This window comes from Onychomys torridus, chromosome 23 (assembly GCF_903995425.1).
Source record: "Onychomys torridus chromosome 23, mOncTor1.1, whole genome shotgun sequence".
NCBI classification, from domain to species: domain Eukaryota; kingdom Metazoa; phylum Chordata; class Mammalia; order Rodentia; family Cricetidae; genus Onychomys; species Onychomys torridus.
The window spans coordinates 21,102,632-21,122,973 of record NC_050465.1 but is presented as its reverse complement, the minus strand read 5'-3'; the positions used below and the strand labels follow the sequence as shown (position 1 = coordinate 21,122,973).

The 20,342-nt window shown below is 48.3% G+C and overlaps 1 protein-coding gene across 1 annotated transcript in view; it reads right to left on the bottom strand.

Annotated features, from left to right (window-relative positions):
- Positions 1-7,922, bottom strand: part of Ddx11 (DEAD/H-box helicase 11) — a 38,803-nt gene extending 30,881 nt beyond the window's left edge. Inside the window, exons 1-5 of the mRNA XM_036173700.1 lie at positions 7,736-7,922; positions 7,492-7,639; positions 3,942-4,187; positions 3,052-3,141; positions 2,605-2,756 (exon numbers count right to left, since the gene is read on the bottom strand). Coding sequence (XP_036029593.1) covers positions 2,605-2,756; positions 3,052-3,141; positions 3,942-4,187; positions 7,492-7,639; positions 7,736-7,806 — 707 coding nt within the window. The 5' untranslated portion in view covers positions 7,807-7,922. The remainder of the gene's footprint in view (positions 1-2,604; positions 2,757-3,051; positions 3,142-3,941; positions 4,188-7,491; positions 7,640-7,735) is intronic.
- Positions 7,923-20,342: the final 12,420 nt, after the last annotated feature.

Sequence of the window (20,342 nt, the reverse complement as noted above, 5' to 3'; positions counted from 1 at the left end):
CCAAGAACCCGGCTTCTCTTGTCTCTGCTGTGCCCCCAACCTGGCTACAAGAATCCTGTGCCCAGTTCCCGAGTGAAGCCCACACGGCCTGGCGGAACAAGCGAGATGTCGGCTCTGACCACAGCTTCGGTCTGCCCTCCCAGAGCAAAGGACCCATTGCACCAGGGCCAGGAAAGGAGATTCAGTTAACACTACCCGGCTCCACAGAGACACAAGGTCTCCTACATGAACACGCCAACTCAATCGAGCAGCATACTCGATTTTAAAAAAGGAAGGTTTTCCTTCCAAATCATTTCTTTAATGTCATGCCGTGGGGTTTGTAGAGACTAACTGGAGGGCTAACTTCACAGCCAGTGAGGAGCTGTCATCAGTTCTGTGAAAAGTTTGAATGTATATTGCTCATACAAGTGGGGCAGTTAGCAGGATCTGGGAAAGAGATTTAAAAAATAAAATAAAATAAAAATGCTTTTACTTTTTCCTCAGAATCTAACTACATACCCCAGGCTGATTTTGTTTTGTTTTGTTTTATTTTGTTTGTTTTTCAAGACAGGTTTCTCCACATAGCCCTGGCGGTCCTGGAACTCACTCTATAGACCAGGTTGGCCTTGAACTCAGAGATCTTTTGTCTCGGCGTCTGAGTGCTGAGATTTGTGTGCCACCACCACTCAGCACCCCCAGATCGACCATAACCCTAATATTTTCCCACCTCATACACTCAACTTCTGCAGTAACAGGTATATGCCACAATGCCAGGTGAGAGCAAGCCCTCTGTAGATGGGATCTGTGTGTCCAGAGGACCTGCTGTCCTAGTCTAGGCCATAGGAAGCTGGAGGACCCGAGGTCCTTGTCCAGCCATAGGAAGCTGGAGGGCCCGAGGGCCTTGTCCGGGCTGTAGGAAGCTGGAGGACCCGAGGTCCTTGTCCAGGCCGTAGGAAGCTGGGGGACCTGAGGTCCTTGTCCAGGCCGTAGGAAGCTGGGGGACCTGCAGTCCTTGTCCAGGTCGTAGGAAGCTGGGGGACCTGCGGTCCTTGTCCAGGCTGTAGGACCAGAGTGGGCCCTGAAGGAAGTGAGGACATCTGCCTCGGGAGGAGAGAAGGGTGTTTTGAACATTAGAAAACCCTCAAACAGAGAAGGGTAGACTTGCGCATTTAAGAAGACAAAGCAGCTGCCCCTCTGGTGTCTGGCAAAGGGTGGCTGTGAGTCAAACAGGTGTGCTGCATAGGGGCTAGCTATAAAGAGCCTGTATTTATCCTTTCTGAATTCATGCGTGTTCTTAGGCTATGGAGTTACACTAGAAACAATCAGTCCATGTGACAACCAGTGTCCACCAGAGCACGACACATATGGGACCCGTCGCGGCCTTCACAGAAGAGCAATAAAGCTGCTTTAATCCTTGTGCCATCAGAAACAGCCATGAACTTTAATGCTTGAAGGACCTCCCTAGTACTGGAAATGGAACATATCACTCTGGCTCAGTTAACCCTTCCGCAGCCTCCAGCTGTAATGACTATGACATCCATAAAGTATGGACGGGCTCTGAGGCTTATAGAAATGTCCAACTACTTCAACCTTGGGTCTTCTCTCTCTTCCTTCACCTCTCTGTTCTGACACTTGGGGTTCCCCTCAAGCACACACTGTCCCCACTTTCAGCCCATTGAGCTTACGGGTCCCTCTTCAGAGCCTTCATGCCCTAGGTTTCCTGAGCCTCTGTCTTAACACACTGGCCCCTCAGAGGCCTCCCCTCTGGCCTGTCTCCACACACACTGCTGCACTCCTTGTCTGCAGCAAACACTCTGGCTTCAAACTGGCGCTGTGTGCTTACTGACCACCCACCTCCCAGCCCTGAAATGCTGCTCATGGACAGAGTTACACCCAGCCCACCTCAACTGACTACTCAGAGTCCCATAGATCAATCCCACGCAGATCCCCAGGTAGGGGGAGCTATGTTCTGTTCCCCTAATGGCCACGCCATGTCCGCCTATGGTCACTGAGCCTATTCAGGGTGTAACTCTGGGCGGTAGCACCCAGACCAGGACTCCCTCCATGAGAATTAAGGTGGGAATGAGAAAAGAGGGTCTGGAAAGGCTCTGTGAGGTGCAGAAGCGACCAAGTCCCTCCTATTCGGGGTTTCCTGATTCACCCCCAAGTGAAGCTCATAAAATGGGAACCTGCCCACCTGGACCAGAAGCCTTAAAACAGTGTCCAAGTCTGAGTCAGGACCTCCTTGACAGTTAGGTCCATGCACTCCACACATGCTTAGGTTTAGTGGTGGAGAATATGGGATCTAGAGCCAGGTGGCCTAGGTCCAGGCCCAGCTCTCCCCTCCATTTATAAGCCCACAGCAATGGCCAAGACACGGCACTTGACCAATCCACAGCCTCCAGGATTCCACCACTGAGCTACCACAGGGAAAACTATCTCAACACATACAAGGGACCAGCACAGAGTAAAGGCCAGCCATGGCTGTCACCAGCATTTATGGACTCTAAAGAAAAGGCGGACAGAGTGAAGGGCAGCAGGCTATCAGGCCCTCTTGTCAGGTGGCCTGAGGGTGGGGCCGCACCAGCAGGGCTGTGGACTGACTGCAGCAGAGGCCTCTCTCACCTGCTGGCCCCTCCCTCATCACTCTCGTACTCTGCCAGAACCAGCTCCTCCTCCCCGCACGCCAGCTGCTCCGGGTGTTCTGGCCCGGTCCCTTCAGCCAGCATCTCCCTGCTGAGGCGCAGGAGAGTCTCGGTCTCCTCTTCCTCCTTCTTCTGGGTAGGAACAAAGACAAAAAGAAGTCTCAGCACTGGGTCCTCGCCGACTCCCTGACAGAGCTGGCCCCTGGCGCCGCTGTCACCAAGGACAGGGCACCCCGACTAACCTCATCATCTCATGAGCCTCCCTACCCGGCTCAAGAATTCCTCTTCCAGACTCAAGTTCTCCACCACTTAAGATCCCTAGCTATTGGCCAACAGAGCAAGGACTGGAGTCTGCCACTCTGGTCTCTCACCTCGACCGCAGGCAGCGTCCAGCTGCCTCGCAGGCCACAGCACTCCAGATGCTCACCATGCGCTTAGCTGCAAACTTGAACCTTCTTCCGTCCTGGCAGACCTGCTGCAGACGCTCCTCTCGCTTCCTTCTCTTCACCTGCTCCTCCTAAAGGACAGGGACAGCAGCAAGACTCCTACAGGAGGGGCCACACCGGGCCCTTCTCAGCGAGGAGTCTACTAGGGGCCTACTTGCCTTTCCCTCACACACCTCTCCTCCAACCCTCCCCCCACCCCCCCCCCCATACTCCATCCCTGCAGGCCTGGCCCCACTGCTCAGTGCAAAAGAGCTACATCCTCTTACTCTGGGGTACACAAAAGTCATTCTTCAACCGATTCCCTCACCAAGTGAGCCATAAATGGGAAAGGTCTGCTGGCATCAGAAAGACAGCGACAGCCACACAGGTTCACAGAAGGGTTGAAAGGGACCACCAAAACAAAGAATGTGGAATTCCTCAACTTGTAATAAATTGAAAATAATCAGGGAATGCTGTGGATGTCGCTCTATATAAATAAAATGCTGATTGGCCAGTAGCCAGGCAGGAAGTATAGGCAGGACAAACAGAGAAGAGAATTCTGGGAACAGGAAGGCTGAGGCAGAGAGACGCTGCCAGCCATCATGATGAGAAGCAATGTGTTAAGATAGTGGTGAGCCATGAGCCACGTGGCAACTTATAGACTAATAGAAATGGGTTAATTTAAGATAGAAGAACAGTTAGCAAGAAGCCTGCCATGGCCGGACAGTTTGTAAGCAGTGTAAGTCTCTGTGTGTTTACTTGGCTGGGTCTGAGCAGCTGTGGGACTGGCGGGTAAGAGATTTGTCCTGACCCTGGGCCAGGCAGGAAAACTCTAGCTACAAGAGAAGCTGTGTCCCTGATCGCTCCCCTCTCTCAGCCCCTCAGAGCTCACCTTCAGCCTCTCCACCAGGTCCCTTTCTTCCTTCTTCTGAACAAATTCAGTGACCCAGTCAGGTTCTCCGCCAGGCCTCGGGGTGTCAGAGGGCTCTTGGCAAGATGAGGAAGATGGGAGCGAGTTCTGCCCACCACAGGTGGGGCCAGTCCCAGGTGCAAGGAGACGAGCCTCTGCCTGTAATCTCTTCTGTTCAAAGTCACGGAGCCAGGAGAGGGCCCCACAAAGGAGACTTAAGGACTTGCCCTGCAGGAAGAAGAGTGACCTCAAACACGGCCAGCAGCCAAGCTTCCCAGAAGGACAGCTCCCCAATTAATAGTCAGAAGCTGTACTTCTCAGCATGAGCATGCTCTGAGACCATCCCGAAAGGAAACAAGTTAGTAGCAGAGTCCACAGAAACAGGAAAGAGGGTGTGTAACCTGGTCCAAGAAGCAGTAACCAGCAGCTTTGAAACCACAGAGCTCCACGTTCCAAAAGAATGCAAGTGTTTTCTCAACTTACAAACACTGCAAGTTAATATAACTAACACTGGCGGAAAAAAATTCACTAATAGCCAAGAAATACAAAGCATGAAATCCATCCGGGCGGTGGTGGCGCACGCCGTTAGTCCCAGCACTCGGGAGGCAGAGGCAGGAGGATGTCTGTGAGTTCCAGGCCAGCCTACGCTACAGAGTGAGTTCCAGGACAGGCTCCAAAGCTACACCGAGAAACCCTGTCTTGAAAACAAAAACAAAAAGAAAGCATGAAATCCCAAATTCTTGCCAAGGCCACATTGGACTCTAAGCTCTAAGGCAACTGAAGTGCGGACACAACATAATCAGTCACACGAGTCCCTACTGTTGAGGATGACTGCTGTCCACAACACTGTTCTTGACTAAGGTCAGTTGTCCATGGGCCCTTCACAGGTTGACATGCATCCCCTATGCTGAACTCTAACTCCAGTATCTCCGGATGTGAACTTACCTGGAAACAGAATCACGGCGGGTCCCATTAGTTAACACGAGGCTCTTAGGTGGGTCCTAATTCTTACAAGGACTGGGAACCTTATGAGAAAGGGACATGCAGATGGAGACACATACAGAAGAAAGGCACCATGAAGGAACACAGGAAGAAGATGGCATCTACAAGCCAAGGAGTGGGCCTGGACACCCTTCCCACACAGCCCTCAGAATGAACCAAACCTGCTAATATGTTGATTCCAGACCTTGAAACTCCAGAACTGTAAGATGCCGGATTTCTGCTGTGCACCCAATCTGTGGTACTCTATACTATGAAGTCCCAGGAGAGGGACACAGTTCTAGGGAGGAGTCCCCCAGGCTGCTGCTCCTAGGATCCATTTGGGTTTCAGGTGAATCTTTAGAGCTAGCCTTCTGTCTACTGATCCCTCTGCCTACTTAGTCCCGGGCAGCTGAGAGTCTGCAGACCAGGGTTCTAGACCTACCTGCCCTGGGAGGTCCGTAAGCCTTAGACTCCTCGCCTGCAATCCTAGATGAAACAGTAACTCATCTTACTAGCTCTGGGACTCTGAGCTGACTGACTCTCAAAGCTCATTTCCACATATATGCCAAACTGGGACAGACAACAGTAAGATCCACTCATGCAGCCGACACAAGTGTTAGGACAGTTCACACACAGAAAGCAGAACACACAAAAAAATACCTGGCAGTAAAGTAAGAAATTGGGTACTTGCTACTTCTAAATAATGATGGAATATCACTGTCCTGAGATGAGGAATCTATCACTTTCATTAATATTTTGAATGGTTCTTGGTAGGATGACCCTTCTGAGGAATAGTCCGCTCACACAACTTAAAGAACAAACACCCCATTGCACTGTTTCAGCTTCCAGAAACACCAAATGGAAAGAAACCCAAGCAGCACTCCTCCAGAAGAGCCTGGGGATGGTGGGCATATACTGGCTGTGAAAAGAAACACTGTCTGTAGATGGTGCTGGACAAGACAGGTAAGACACCAGCGCGCATCAGTGGCCCAGGGACAGTGCCCTATATAGCCTCACAAAAAAGGAAGCAGCAGTTTCTAAGGGTACGCCCCAAATCACCTTCCAAAATTAACAGCGTGCCCTCTAACACAAGCACCAAAGGTAACTAAAGGCCCACATGCTTAGGCATTGTAATAAGCCCATAAAAGTTACAGACTGAGAGGGCTGCAAGGTAAGTGGGTAGTAAAGGGCTCCACCGCTATGCTTGAGGCCCTGGTTTGTCTCAAGTAATGTAGAATAGAAATTAAAAATAATAATGTTAACGGCACTAAAAGAGGTTGACTTGTTAAAAAGCTGCAGATCCAGCCAGGCTATGGTAGCGCACGCCTTTAATCCCAGCGCTTGAGAGGCAGAGGCAGATAGATCTCTGGGCCAGCCTGGTCTACAGAGTGAGTTCCAGAACAGCCAGGACAACACAGAGAAACCCTGTTTTAAAAGTAATAAAAACAAAAACCCTGCAAACCTAAATGCTCTCCTGAGCCATGGAACAGTCTTCACAAGGCACTCAGAAAATGTTCCCACTCACCATACAGAGCAGCAGCTCTCAACCTTCCTAATGCTGCGACGCTTTAATACAGTTCCTCAGGTGTGGTGACCACCAACCATAAAGTTATTCTTGTTGCTACTTCACAACTGTAATTTTGCTATTGCTATGAATCATAATGTAAATATCTGATATGCAGGATAGCTGATATGCAATCCCTGTGAAAGGGACATTTTTTTTTTTACTCCCCAAAGGGGTCACGACCTCCAAGTTGAGAACCACTGGTATAAAAGGAATGAAAAGGAGCAACGGAGTATCCCAGAAGACGTATTTTCTGTCCCAGAATCCTGAGTGTCAATTCTAGAGATGTACCTCTGCACACATAAGAATGGAGATAATTCACTGTCCTTTATTTGTTCCTTCAGAAAACTCATATGAAAAGCCTCCTGTAGTCCAACCTTGCCAAGCTCCACAGACACCAGGCACTCAGTTAACAGGGACCAAAGGCTTTTTATATCTGTGAGAGTTTGAGAATCTTCACACCATCACATAGTACTCATGTCGCAAGGTAACATACCAGAATGGCGGAAAGAAGCTGGGGATCACCAGCCACAGCCCTATCAGTCTCAACAGCCCACCTCAAGTACATCTCTCACTCAATCTGGGTCAGGAAGGAAAACAGAGGGTCCCTCGGTGGGCTCCTAACAGCACGCAGGAACCTATATCCTACTCTAAAACAGTAACCCAACCTGGAGAAAAGCCACAGCCATGTTTATGTCCCTCAACATCAAGGCAGTAGTGTGCCAGAGAAATCCCAAAGCACTGGTGTTACGGTGTCCACTGCAATTTTAAAGTCCCAGCTGCCTTTAGCCTGATTTTCCTCAGACTGTGGTGTTGTGTTTAACAGTTTAGCAGCGAAGTCAGTACTGTGCAGAAAGATAAACTGATAACTCCTGTGCCCACTTTCTTCTCAAGGAAGGCAATGTCTACACGAGAGAACCGTCAAGGAAAGCAAGGCTACCTCCAAGTTGTCTTAGTGGCTGACACTCCCTCAGCCCACACACTCACTGTGCCAGTTGGACTCTCGAAGATCCCAATCTTGCCAGCCTCCAAAACCTTGTAGAGCTCCGCCATGAAGTCCTTCTGGATAGGATAGGGTGGGAAGGGGAAAGGAAAATGGATGCCACCCATCTCCTGGCTTTCGTCAGCCATGGCCCTAGAGTTAAAAAACAAAAAAGGTAAGAGAAATCGACTACCTTTCTCATGAGCCATGAGTTGGCTTGAAATCTTTAGCCCAGAGCAGTTTTCTCACTTGTCACAGATTTCCCCTCTCAGCTCTATCTCTTCTGGCAAGCGGAGACCACATCCTGTCCATTTATACATGATATTCCAGGACCGGACATTCCATCTGACGATGCTGCTCAGACACTAGTATTGCAGAATCCAGCCCAGGAAAGACCTAACATGAGCCTCTCATGCTGCTACCAGACACCCTTCCAGCGCCTCCACAGAAGCAGAGTGCTTTCACCCCAAGGCCAGCATCGTGCAACAAGCAGCGCCATCTACTGGTCATCGTTTTCTGGCCTCAAGACATTGGAGCTTCCTGGGGCTCAATGGTAGACAGCTTACTAGCAGCTAGTGGGAGCCTGGGGGCTGACCCCTGACACCCTAACACCCCTTAAAAAAAGTGTTTGGTGCCAGACTGGAAGGACACTTTTCACAGTCACTAATCTCGGACTGGGATGGCTTCCCAATACTAAGGCCACAGGATTCCTCCTCCCCTGCCGGGTCAAGGGCTCTCAGCTCCACCTGTGTTCCATTGCTGTGTCTTCTGAAACTGTGTTTGCCATCTGGAGGTCACACTCACCCACAACTCTCTTGAGAGTTAACTGGACAGTCCATCTCTTCTAAGTCCAAATATTAATAACCCTAAGACCCAGTTTATTATTAATAAATTGAAAACTTTTTTTTTAAACTACAGTATCCTATAAGACAGTGAGAGTTGTCACTCTATTTATGAGGAAAAGCAGTTACCAATGTGTTCTTCCGATTATATTTAGGGGTAGAAAAATGACTACCCAGGTGGAGAAATTACCAAAACAAAAGAACAAAAACCAAAACCCAAATAACAAACTAAGATAATTCAATAATAGAAAGATTTATGTAACTGAAAAACCATTAAAACATGAAGGGAGGAGAAGAAAAGTAACCAACGGGGGCTGGAGAGATGGCTCAGCAGTTAAGAGAACTGGCTGCTCTTCCAGAGCTGGGGTCCAGGTTCAATTCCCAGAACCCACATGGCAGCTCACAACCGTCTCTAACTCCAGTTCCAGGGATCCAGACATACATGCGAGCAAAATACCCATACACATAAAACGATACAATAAAAATAATTTTTAAAAAGTAACCAACAAATTCTGAGCGTTTGGCATGTGTTAAACATTCTGCAGCTTCCTCTTTTTTTTTTTTATTATCTCACTTAACCTATCACCAACATCATAACAGAACATGGCTGCTGGATGCTGATGCTACAGAAATTAAATAATTGCTGGCTGGGGTGAAGGCTCACTAGCATCCCTGATCTTAATCTCCAACAGAAAGCTGTCGGGGTGTTAAGAAGAGGAAACATTAGTTACTCCAGGAAAAGAACCACGGATTTAAGCCAGGTCCATAGAGCTCTGCTTCGGGCAAGCTCACCTAAGTACAACAGAAGTAGCAAGACCAAAAAGGCGATTCCCTGGAATGATGCACACGGAGGTGAAGAGTGTCACTGTCTGGGAAAACTAGACATACAGGCGCAAGCTAGCCTGGAATTCAGGACAGTGTGGGAACTACGTGTTTATTATTGACTCCCACTTTCATGGCACTTCCATCACCAATGTGGTAGATTTACACACCTCCGATCTTCCTTCCTGAACCCTGAAAAACAGCAGTACAGCAGAGCACTTAACAGTATGGGCCGGGGCAGATTGCCAAAATGGATCTCAGGTTAATAATTATCAATAAAACGTGTGTCTTCATGTTTAACAGAGGTGGTAAGGGTGTACACCTGACGTTCACTAGATAAAATAATTCCCTGAAAAAATAAATCGCTTAATACACCTTTCCTAAATTTAAGAACGCAACACACAACACACATTCAACTTGAAGGCGCCGCTATGCCCGGGCTGGCCCTCGCATTGGTTCTCAGCCAGTCAATCACGCGCTGTCTCCACCCCCACTTCCGGCCGTTCTGGGGTTTTCTGTCTTATGCTCATGTCTCCCCACCTCAGTATGAGGGGAAACACCAGGTTATTCAACCTCAGAAGGATCATACGACAAAACTGTGTATTATTTCCTTCCCATACTCCAACTGTGATATTTAGGACAACCCAGTCAAACATGTTTCACATATGCTCTCTAAAGTGCCTTGAGTTCACCTGTGCAACAGAAACCACTCTAGAGAATGCTTTCCTTGACCAGCTGTCCATACAGAGCTGCCCTTATTCACATGCTCAACTTCTTCTTATTCAGCATCCTCACCTGTACCTTATTCATCCAAATCACCTGGTCCTCATTCAGCATCCACACCTCTGGTCTTGCAGGGACCTAGTGGTCACAGGTTCTATCCTGAAGGGAATGAGAAGCATCTGTGCTACATTTTAGTCTGAAATGCCCCTTCTCCAAAGGTCGCAGCATCTGAACACAACCTCCCTGTTCCACATCATGATAGCATCTATTTTGACTTCATATCTGAATGGGCTGAGGAGGAAGTTTGCTGGCTGCAGGAAAAGAAGCCCAGACCCATCTGAACAGACCACAACAGTGATCACATACTGCCACAAAACAAAGCCTAAAGCACCAACTTGGATGCAGACAACATGGGAAGAGTTGGTCACTAGACCAGAGCCCTTCAGTGCTCCATAATGCTTTCTCCGTAAAGGATCTGATGAGAATGCTGTGTTGGTCCAGGGAGGCCACACTGACCACCTCCCCTGCTTAGGGAACACCATTCATAGACAGCAGGAACACATCCTAATAGGGGCTTCTGATGTTCCAGATCATGTATGTCTCTGGGTAGCTGAAAACCCTCAGTCACTGACTTTTGGCAGTTTCACCACAGACATCACCCACTCCAAGATATTCAGAAACACCCATGATACACGAAACATGAGCCAAGTTCACAGACTCTTCCAAGTGAAACTGCCCAGGCCAAACCATCTTAACTGTGCTCTCTGACCTTGATGTTACTCAAACATCATCTGTGCATCAGTGCAGAAGAGAAATTCTGAGAAAAACAGGGGGATATTTCTCACCCTGAAAGGCTCTGCAGAACCTTGGGCATATCTGAAGGTCCTCTGAAAGACTGGGACCCCGGCCATAGACCTTCCAGTGCTACCCCAATCCCTCCACTTCTGCTTTTCCCCATAAACCAAGAACCAGTGAACCTGCCATTGGCTTTTAAACATCTGTTCTCTAATTGGTACCTACCTGAGGACAGGTCTCAGGGTAAAATGTCCTCATGCTTTTTATTTTCTTCTGTTTTCCAAAGAGTAGCCACCAGTTTGAGCCAAGCTCCCTCTTATTCAAAAAAGAATGTCCTTTGCATGAGATTCAGAAACTCTCAGAAGCGATGCTCTCCACAAGGGCAGCGTACTGGGCCGCCTGTTACAGTCATTGCAGAGGCCGAGGAGTAGACTGAAGACATGCCTTACAGGATTCTTTTGCCAATTGCTATTTTGTCTAGATGCTTAGTATCTCCTGCTGCATGTCCAGTCCATAGGCCAGCAGGCAAACCAAGAAGTCATTTTGATTGCAGTGCCACAGGAGTCTCCACAGGTAACTGACTCCATTCTAAAGGATACTAGTATAGCCATTCAAAGTATCTGATGATCACGCAAGAAGCGCTGAGTGTGTCTTCAAGCCCAACATGCCGAGAAGAAAAGAGACTCATTTTCATTGGGCACTAATGCTGTCCTTTTCCCCCTCCCTTACTCCATGTATTCTACATCCAATCACCCAGAAGACATTTCCTTCCAACAGTCACAATAGAATCTTGCTCCAGATTTTGTGGAAGATCCTTGGGACAGGGATCTGGAACCCTCTGTTCTTCCATGTCTGTATGGATATTTAGGAGGTGTGCAGTCTCTGGAAGGTCGTGTGCCAGCTGCAGGCTAGGCTGAGCTGGGGCTTTGTCACCATGTACTGCAGAAGCCCTTGTGCCAATATGTGATCCTGTGGACAAGGCTGTTGTGCCCTTCAAGCTGCTGGGCTGATTCACCTGTCCCCATATAAGACAGCCCAACATGCCTTTATTGGGTGTTCCTGTCCCTATGGTGACACTGAGACAAGAAGGACTGTGACAGTAGGAAGTAGGATGGGAAGAAGTTGTGAGGCCCAGCTGTCCCTGGTAAGTATACAGCGAAAACGGCAATGCCCTCTTCAGACCTGCTCTCTATACTGGTGTCCTTATGAGGAATCTCTGTCGTGGAGAAGGCAATCATTTCTCCCTGAATCTCCTTCAGCATTCCTCTAAGTCTTCTAGATGTGAAGAACCTCTAGGAGGGTCTCTCCAGAGGTGTCAGAGGGTGGCCCTGTGACCTGTGTCACAGCATCTCCTGGGATTTTGTTCCAGGTGTGGGACATCTGACAGAGGTGGGCTCACATTTCTACCCATGCAGCCTGTTCCTCACTTCCTGCCATGTGCCTGCTCCAGTCCCTCTTCTGCACCATGGGAGCAGGTCTTCCTCTATAGCCCAGACACAAGTCTTTCCTACAAGGAATGAGAGAGAAGACTTGGTCTGATATTTGAGTGCAGCTTCTGGGCTTCCTGTGTGCAATGATCTGAGCTACTCTATTGTCACTTGACACTGGGTGGACATGGCCATGTGCCAGGCCCTCTGTTGGAGCTGGTTCCCAGCATCGGTAGTCTGCTGACCAACCTGTCAACAGGGAGCTGGCACTCTGGCAGAGTCCAGGACAACTAGGAAGACAAAGGTAGTGAGGTAAGTCCACATGAAATCAGGTAAACAGTGTCACAGAACTCAGAGGGTGCATTGAAGTACAGGGAGTTGGAGAAGACTGTCTTGTGTGAAGGGCACAGCATGGCACAGCCAGGGAGGATAGAAGGGATGGCACACTGCCAGACTGGATGACTGCATCTGATGTCTCTCTGTCATTGTGAAGTCTAGGGGCACTGAAAACAAATTTCTTGCTATTTCACTTTTGATGAAATGGTGTTCTAGAATCTCTCTTGGCTCTCAGGCCCTGGGAGTGTTGGTAGTTTCAACAGGGCCAAAGACATATAATATGCTCTGCACTTTTGCTAGTGATGGGAAAGGCAGGTAAGGGGGAAGATAAATGCTTGAAGTCAGCCTGAGAGGGTATCTGTAGCAGACACCTAGCATTAGGAAGTCATGTTCCTTCTGAGGGACCCCATCATTCTTCACATATACCTGTAGGAGTTTCTGAGCCGGTGATCATTCCAGGTAAACCATGTCACCAGGCATCCCTCCTGGACCTGAGTGATCCCTCAGCCCCTGATACAGCTTCCTGTCACAACCAGAATCTCAGTCACCTTGAGGACACCCATCACTGTCCAGGATTTCCCTTTCTACTGTGAAAAGAAGGCACTGAGTGGGGCTTGCGGGATTTATCCCCAAATACTCTCTGCTCTGGCCTGCTCTCACTGGCTTCTCTTTGGTTGTCACTAGAAACGGCAAAGCAGTCAAGCATCATGAGGCATCCCTGATGGGAACATCCTTGGCTTAAGCCACAGTCAACTGTGCACCAAGGTCCTTCCCTGTTGGTGACTGGGCAGGGAACACAAAATCTTGCTGTGTCTGTGAGGGCCCAGGCACTGGGACTCTGTAGTTGTTGCTGTGTCTGACGCTCCCTCTCCCCAAACCTAGGTCATGAATTTGAAAACTTGAGTTATCCAACCTCAGACCAGGACATTTCTGTGTCAGAGAGGACAATGACTAGATTTGAAATGGAAGACCAGGTGAGAAGTGTGGGAAGGTCCTTGAGGGGTTCTCATCTCCATTCAACATGTTATATATGCCCCAGTGTGAAACTGGCAACGTTCTAGGAATGAATATACCCCTGGGGTACTGATGAGGAGTGAAGGATCCCTGGGTGGGTGTTTCATGCAGAGACCATTCAGATCCCTCTGGGTGCCTGTGTACCTCTTCATTTTTTGAACACTAGAGGTCACACTCATGGTCACTTTGCACAGCTGCTCACCACTTCACTGACATGCTCACAGCTGTGTTGAACTTGTAGATCCCAGCCTCCTTTTCCACAGGGAAGGTTAGTGTGGTCAAACAGGGAATCCCACTAAAACAGTGCATTGAGTAGCTGGACTTCCTGATTCCCAGAGCTTGCACCATGCAGGGCACCTGGATCTACACCAGCTGTTTCTCTCTCCAGCAAAGACCTCAGGATCATTCACTAGGTTGGTGAGTCAGCGTACTCGGGTTCCACCTTCAGTGACCTTGTCTTTTCTGAATGGCCATTGCCTAACCATAGTGTGGGCCTCATTATCCAGGAGCCTGGGGACAGCCAATCACAATGTCACCTGTGCACTCTCTCTGCGGGCCTGTCATGTGAGCACTTTGTCCCCTGAGACTCTCCGTGTGGGCAGTTCCCCTGTGTTCCCACATCTTCCTTAACCAAGTCTCTGTTCAGTGTCAGGGCCTCAGCAATGATGGGCTGGCTTATGTTCAAGGACCTTGGGACTCCTGTCCTTCTATTTTGTGCTTTTCTATCCTCTCCCTCCTCCCTCACAACTCCTGGTGCATGTGGCCACCTTGCAGGCCATGATCTCTGTCGGCAGCACCGGAGTTCACAGTTGCTAAGTCAGACAACCTCGTCTGCATCATCACAACCATCTCTAGCAGGGAGGTAAACAGGGTGTGGCCCTCTCTCTTCCCCTGCCTGCCACTGTCCAGAGTGACAAGGTTCATTCTTTTCAATGCCTAGACCTACAATTCCTCTGAAGATAGGGCTTGGGAAAGGGCCGCCTGAGCAGAGGTCCTGTCTTTTCAGGTCCACCAGTTATTCCTAAATGTGAGAAATCTGAGGATATGTTCCCTTTACACTGGGTGCTTCAAAAGACTACACAGGGAATCACAACTGCCCCGTCAAAAATGTGTTGCTTCCCCGGGTTTCAATCACACAAGCCCATCCTATGTTCCATATAAAGTGGCTCCCCTGAAAGAGGCAGGGTGCAGAGCCCAGTGAGGAATTGGACACGCAGGTATGAGAGGGTGCATATGTGCTTCATGTTTATTTTTGATGCATTTTCATCGGAAAAATCAGAAATGTCATTGCTTGTTTTGTGGGGACCAATTGTGTGCTCAGGTGTATTTCTACACCAGCTGGATTAAACTCTGCCACTTATCATACCTCCCCAGGAAGAAATCCTGCTGGAACATACTCAGGTGGTGTCCAATGTAACTGAACTGGCAGGGTACAAGAAAAGACTGTGATCAGAATGGTGCTGGTGGGGGCTGTAGTGATGTGGAGCTGTTGTCCACAGGGAACAGATCTTTACATAGAAGACGCTGCTTGGAGTTCTAGGGCCTGGCTTAGTGACTACAGTCAAAGCCCAAAGAAAGTGTCAGTTCAACGTCCCCCAACAGTTCAGCTGGACAGGCAGAGTGTGTCAAGCCCTGTAAGGCCTGATGTCACATTGAAGAGGCCAACTGTGGGAGGCTGAGCTGGATTCCAGTTCCTGCATACCCAAGGTACCCACCCACTCTAGATGAGATGTCTGCAATATCACAGGACCCTCCAGAGTGGCATTCCAGGTGCATGTCCTCAAAGGGAGTTGGTTACTTACAAAACATCTATCAGCTTACAGATCCTCAGTTTTTCACATCTGAGGAGCCTGGAGGAGGGATTTTACTGATTTTTTTCATGTCACCCATGTGACATAGATCCTTACATTTCCTGCACATTGTGTTCTCAGTTGTGGGATCTCTGACACATGGCAGGTGGTTCAGTGTTGCTGAGCGTCAACGCTGACTAGATCAAGACTTTACTGGAAAAACAAAGTCAACTTTCTCACCTAAGCTTGTGATTGCGAAGGTATGTGAGGCCATTATGCATAGGGACCAAATTTCCAGATGGAATCTAATGTGATGATCTGCTGGCTGGCAGAGCGATTATGCTCAAGGCTCTAACGGGCCACCTCTAGATCTCCCTGCAGTTCAGACGATCAGAAAAGAAGTACTGAGCTCTGACCTGTATTCTGATAGCACATTGTGGGACATCAGCCAAGTCTAGACACCTATATCTACACATGAAAGTCTGGATGCTTAGTATCATTTGCTGCATGTCCAGTCCATGAAACACAGGGCAAACCAAGAAGACATTTTGATTGCAGTGACACATGAGTTTCCACAGGGTACTAACTCCATTCTCAAGAGCAGAGGATATTGTGATAGCCATCCAAAGCATCTGATGATCAGGCACGAAGCACTGAGGGTGTTTCAAGCCCTACATGCCAAGAAGAAAAGAAACTCATTTTCATGGGGCACTAATGCTGTCCCTTTCCCCCTTCCTTACTCCATGTATTCTATGTCCAATCACCCAGAAGACATTTCCTTCCATCAGTCACAGTAGAATCTTGCTCCCGATTTTGTGGAGTCCCTTGGGACAGGGATCTGGACCTCTCTGTTCTTCCATGTATATATGGATATTTAGGATGTGTGCAGTCTCTGGAAGGTCGTGAGCCAGATGCAGTCTGGGCTGAGCTGAAGCTTTGTCACAATGTATTGCAGAAGCCCTTGTGCCAATATGTGATCCTGTGGAAAAGGCTGTTGTGCCCTCAAGCCGCTGGGCTGATTCACCTGTCTCCATATAAGACAGCCCAGCTTGCCCTTACTGTGTGCTCCTGGCCCTATGGTGACACTGAGGCAAGAAGGACTGTGACAGTAGGAAGTAGGATGGGAAGAAGTTGCGCTCTTCAGACCTGCTCTCTATTCTGGTGTCCTAATGAGGAAGCTCTGCCATGGAGGAGGCAATCATTTCTCCCTGAATCTCCTTCAGTGTTCTTCTGAGTCTTCTAGATGTGAAGAACCTGTAGGAGGGTCTCTCCAGAGGTGTCAGAGGGTGGCCCTGTGACCTGTGTCACTGCATCTCCTGGGATTTTGTTCCAGTTGTGGGACATGTGACAGAGGTGGGTTCACAGTTCTAGCCATGCAGCCTGTTCCTCACTTCCTGCCATGTGCCTGCTCCAGTCTCCCTGCAGCTCCATGGGAGCGGGTCTTCCTCCACATCCCAGAACCTATTCTTACCTTCAAGCAGTGAGAGAGAAGACTGGGTCTGAGTTTGGAGTCCAACTTCTGGGCTGCCTTTGTGCAATGATCTGAACTGATCTTTTGTCAGTGACAGTTAATGGACATGGACATGTGCCAGGCACTCGGAATTAACTGTCTCTCATTCCTATGGAGGTTAAGAGCTGTAATTTTTGCATTGCTAGAAGAGTGATGACAGATTTTTAGAGCAGGGATGAGGCATAGAAGCCATGGTGCAGGAGCAGGAGACCTCAAAATGCTTGCATGGTCGAGACCTTGCCTGTCATTGAGTGGGGTGTGGGCTGAGAGTGCAAGGGGCAGACAGAGGCAGGAGGACATGTTGCTACAGCAGCAAGTCCTGGTGCTGTCCTTCAGGCTGTGCTCAACGCTGATTGGTCCAATGGTGGCTAGAAGCTGTGCTCTCAGGGTCTGCTCCAGGGCTGTCCACTTGAAGGAACCAGAAGTGACACACTACTAAATGCTGGCCACTGAGTTCAACCACACTGGTGCTAGCCTTGATGGCCATGCCTGAAGAGGTAGATGGTGGGAGAGATAACATAGACCTTTCAATGCCACACCAATCCCTCCACTTCTGTTTTTTTCATAAACCAGGAGCCAGTAAAGCTGCCATTGAACTTTTAGGCATCTTTTCTCAGATTGGTACCTACCTGAAGACAGGTCATGAGGTAAAATGTTCTCATGCTTTTCATTTTCTTCTGTTTCTCATGAAGTCCCACCATGTTGTACCCATCTACCAGGAGGTCACAAAAGATTATGCTTTGCATGAGATTCAGCAAACTTCCAGAAGCAATGCCCTTGCCACTTGGCAGCATCCTGATTTAAAAACTGCTTCCACACTGAAATAGTCATTGCAGATTCTGAGGAGGAGAATGAAGGGATGCCTTTCGGGATCCTTTTTCCACCTGAGCTCAAAAGTGATGCATATTGGTATCTTCCCCAGATTGAAATGCCAAGCCCTCCTACCTGTGTGATAGTGTTTAGAGACAGGTCTTCTGTAGGGAGGCAGGGACAGATTTTGTCCTGAGGGCAGGAATTCAGCATGGACTTAGAGGCAGCTAGAAAGAAGTCCCTGTCATATGAGGACCCAGAGATGGGCAGCCTCTGCAGAGCAGTTAGGGTCCTCACCAGGAGAGGCAGGTTGCAAAGCCCAGTGCGCAATTGGACAGGCAGGTATTGCCTGTGCTGTCTTTACCAGCATGCTCTCTCTACAGCATCACTATCTTTCAGACTTCATTTCCCAAGCTGCCTTTCTCTATAGTGGCACGCCAATGCAAATTACCTTTCCCAGAGTGCTTATCATATCGACCACTTCCATTTCCCTTTACATGACTAAAGTTTCTAAAGTCACATTTTAGCTTTAACATGGGAGGTTTGAGTCAAGATTTTTGTGTTTTCACCACAGGAGATAGATTTCTGTTCTCTCTGGGCTGGTTTTGTTATAAGTTTTTCTTTGCTGACACTTTCCCCAGAGCGAGTGGTGCATATTCAAGGAAGTTGCTTTGTATCTGTGAGACCCTCACTCTATTCTCAAAGACGAAGAAGGAGGCTTATACAAAGATAACTTCATATCAATAGACACAGCCATTTTCAAGCTTCAAGAAATGATGACACCAGTCCAGGGAAGTGAAATGTACAAAGTCAGGAAGAGCCATCTGGTAGCAACTAATAAACAAAAGAGTGCCCCAAATACTGGACAAAAGCCAGGCCATTTGGTGGTGACTGATTGACCATGGATGTCTCAACGCCTAAGATTTCACGTCTCAACTCTGGAGATGGGCTGTAAAAGTTGTAAAAGAGCAAATGGACAAACTAAAATAAGATAACACAGAGGCCTGGGAAGATTTAGCCAGTTAGAATTGTACCTGTACTAACTCCCCCACAACATAGAGGAACTCATGGTTTTTTTGCCTTTAAAAAGCTAGCTTATCAAACAAAGAGGAACTCCTCCCTACCTCCCTGCTCTGGGAGGAGTGGCTGCTTGGGATGATTTCCCGGCCAGCTTGTACTGTGCTGCACACAATAAAACTTTCTGTTGCATTCTGGACATGCTTGGTCATTTGTGGTCTCTCTGGGGTATGACTTGGGCATAACAGTGCCCAAAGGAAAATCCACTGGGGACATGATCATCTCCCCCTATCAGTCAGTAAAAAAGAAGCAAAAGAACTAAAAAAAAAAAAAAAAGCTTTCCTACAGTTCCTTCAGAGAGAATTCCAGCCAGACCCCACTGTGTTTTGTCCCAGCTCATCCATTTCATCACAAACAGCTAGAAGATGTAGGAAAGGCTGAGTACATGAGCTGGACAGCAGAAGATCTCACAATTTGGAGAGCCAGGCTCATTCACCCAGGTCATTTTAGAAGCTCCTTCTGCAGTCAGTGCATTATGTTTGCCAGGATTTCCTATGCCCTCATAGACATCATGGTGGAGTCCTGCTCAGACATTTGTAAAGTGTGGTGTTCTATTATTTTTCCTCCCTCTGTCTTAGAATGGATACAAGAGGGACAGACATGCAGAGTCTGACAGGGACCTCCTTGTAAGTATTCACCTATGGTACACAAACACGGCTGAGGTGATGGAGGGAGCTGTTCCCTTGGTACACTTGCACCTGACTGGAAGCAACTAGGTTACATATGGAGAGGATAGAGACAGTGAAGGGGAAATGTGTCTGGGCCCTAACATGGAAACAGTCACCATGGGCTATATATAACCTATTGTGATGGGTCTATTTCTCACTTAGCACTCACTGTGAGAGTTGAGTGTCCAGATATAAGACTGTGGGCTGGCCTGTAGTTCATTCCCTATTGACCTGGGAGCTGATTTGAGTAAGCTCTGGAAATTTTTCAATGCTATCTAGCTTGTTAGTAGTTGAGCTTCGGCTTCAGAAAGATCTGTCTGCACAGGAGCACAGTAAACTCCTAGCCTCCTGGCCTGCCAGCCCTAAAGAAGAACCTACAAAGTCAATACAGGTTCCTAGTTACCATAGGCCAGAGTGCGTTTGTCTCTGTGATACTGGCCTATCATCACCTCAAAGGTACCTATTGGCCATAAATATTATAGACAACTTAGAGCAGGATGTCTGGTTATCATTTTAGATGGTGACCCTCAATGAACTACACCATCCTAACATAATTTGATATTCCAGATTCTTAAAACAGCACAACATTTCTTTGTGACTAAAAAACTTGTAATGAGTAAGGGAGGAGAACAGACTGCAGGAGGAAGAGGCACATACAATATTCGGCCAGATCTTGTCAGCCATCAAGTTTTGCAATGACCTTTACATCGTCCATCATGATGAATACTGAATATATCCTTCTAGATGAAAAGGGCAATGTGAAGCTGGCAGACTTTGGTCTTTACACCAGATGTAGAGAGCTGGTACTGTATTGCAAGGGCAGTGTGGGACCAAGACCTTCAAACCCTAGATGTGGTACTGGAAGGGGGCGATGATGGGAAGAAGGCAGATGTGTGGAGTTTGGGTGTGCTGCTCAATTTTATCACCACTGGGTACCACCACTTCCAAAAAACCACCTTGGAAGAGATCACGGGAAATATCATAAAAATGACCTATGACGTTTCAGCTCCCAGGTCACAGCACCCCTCTAAGAGTCCTGGGT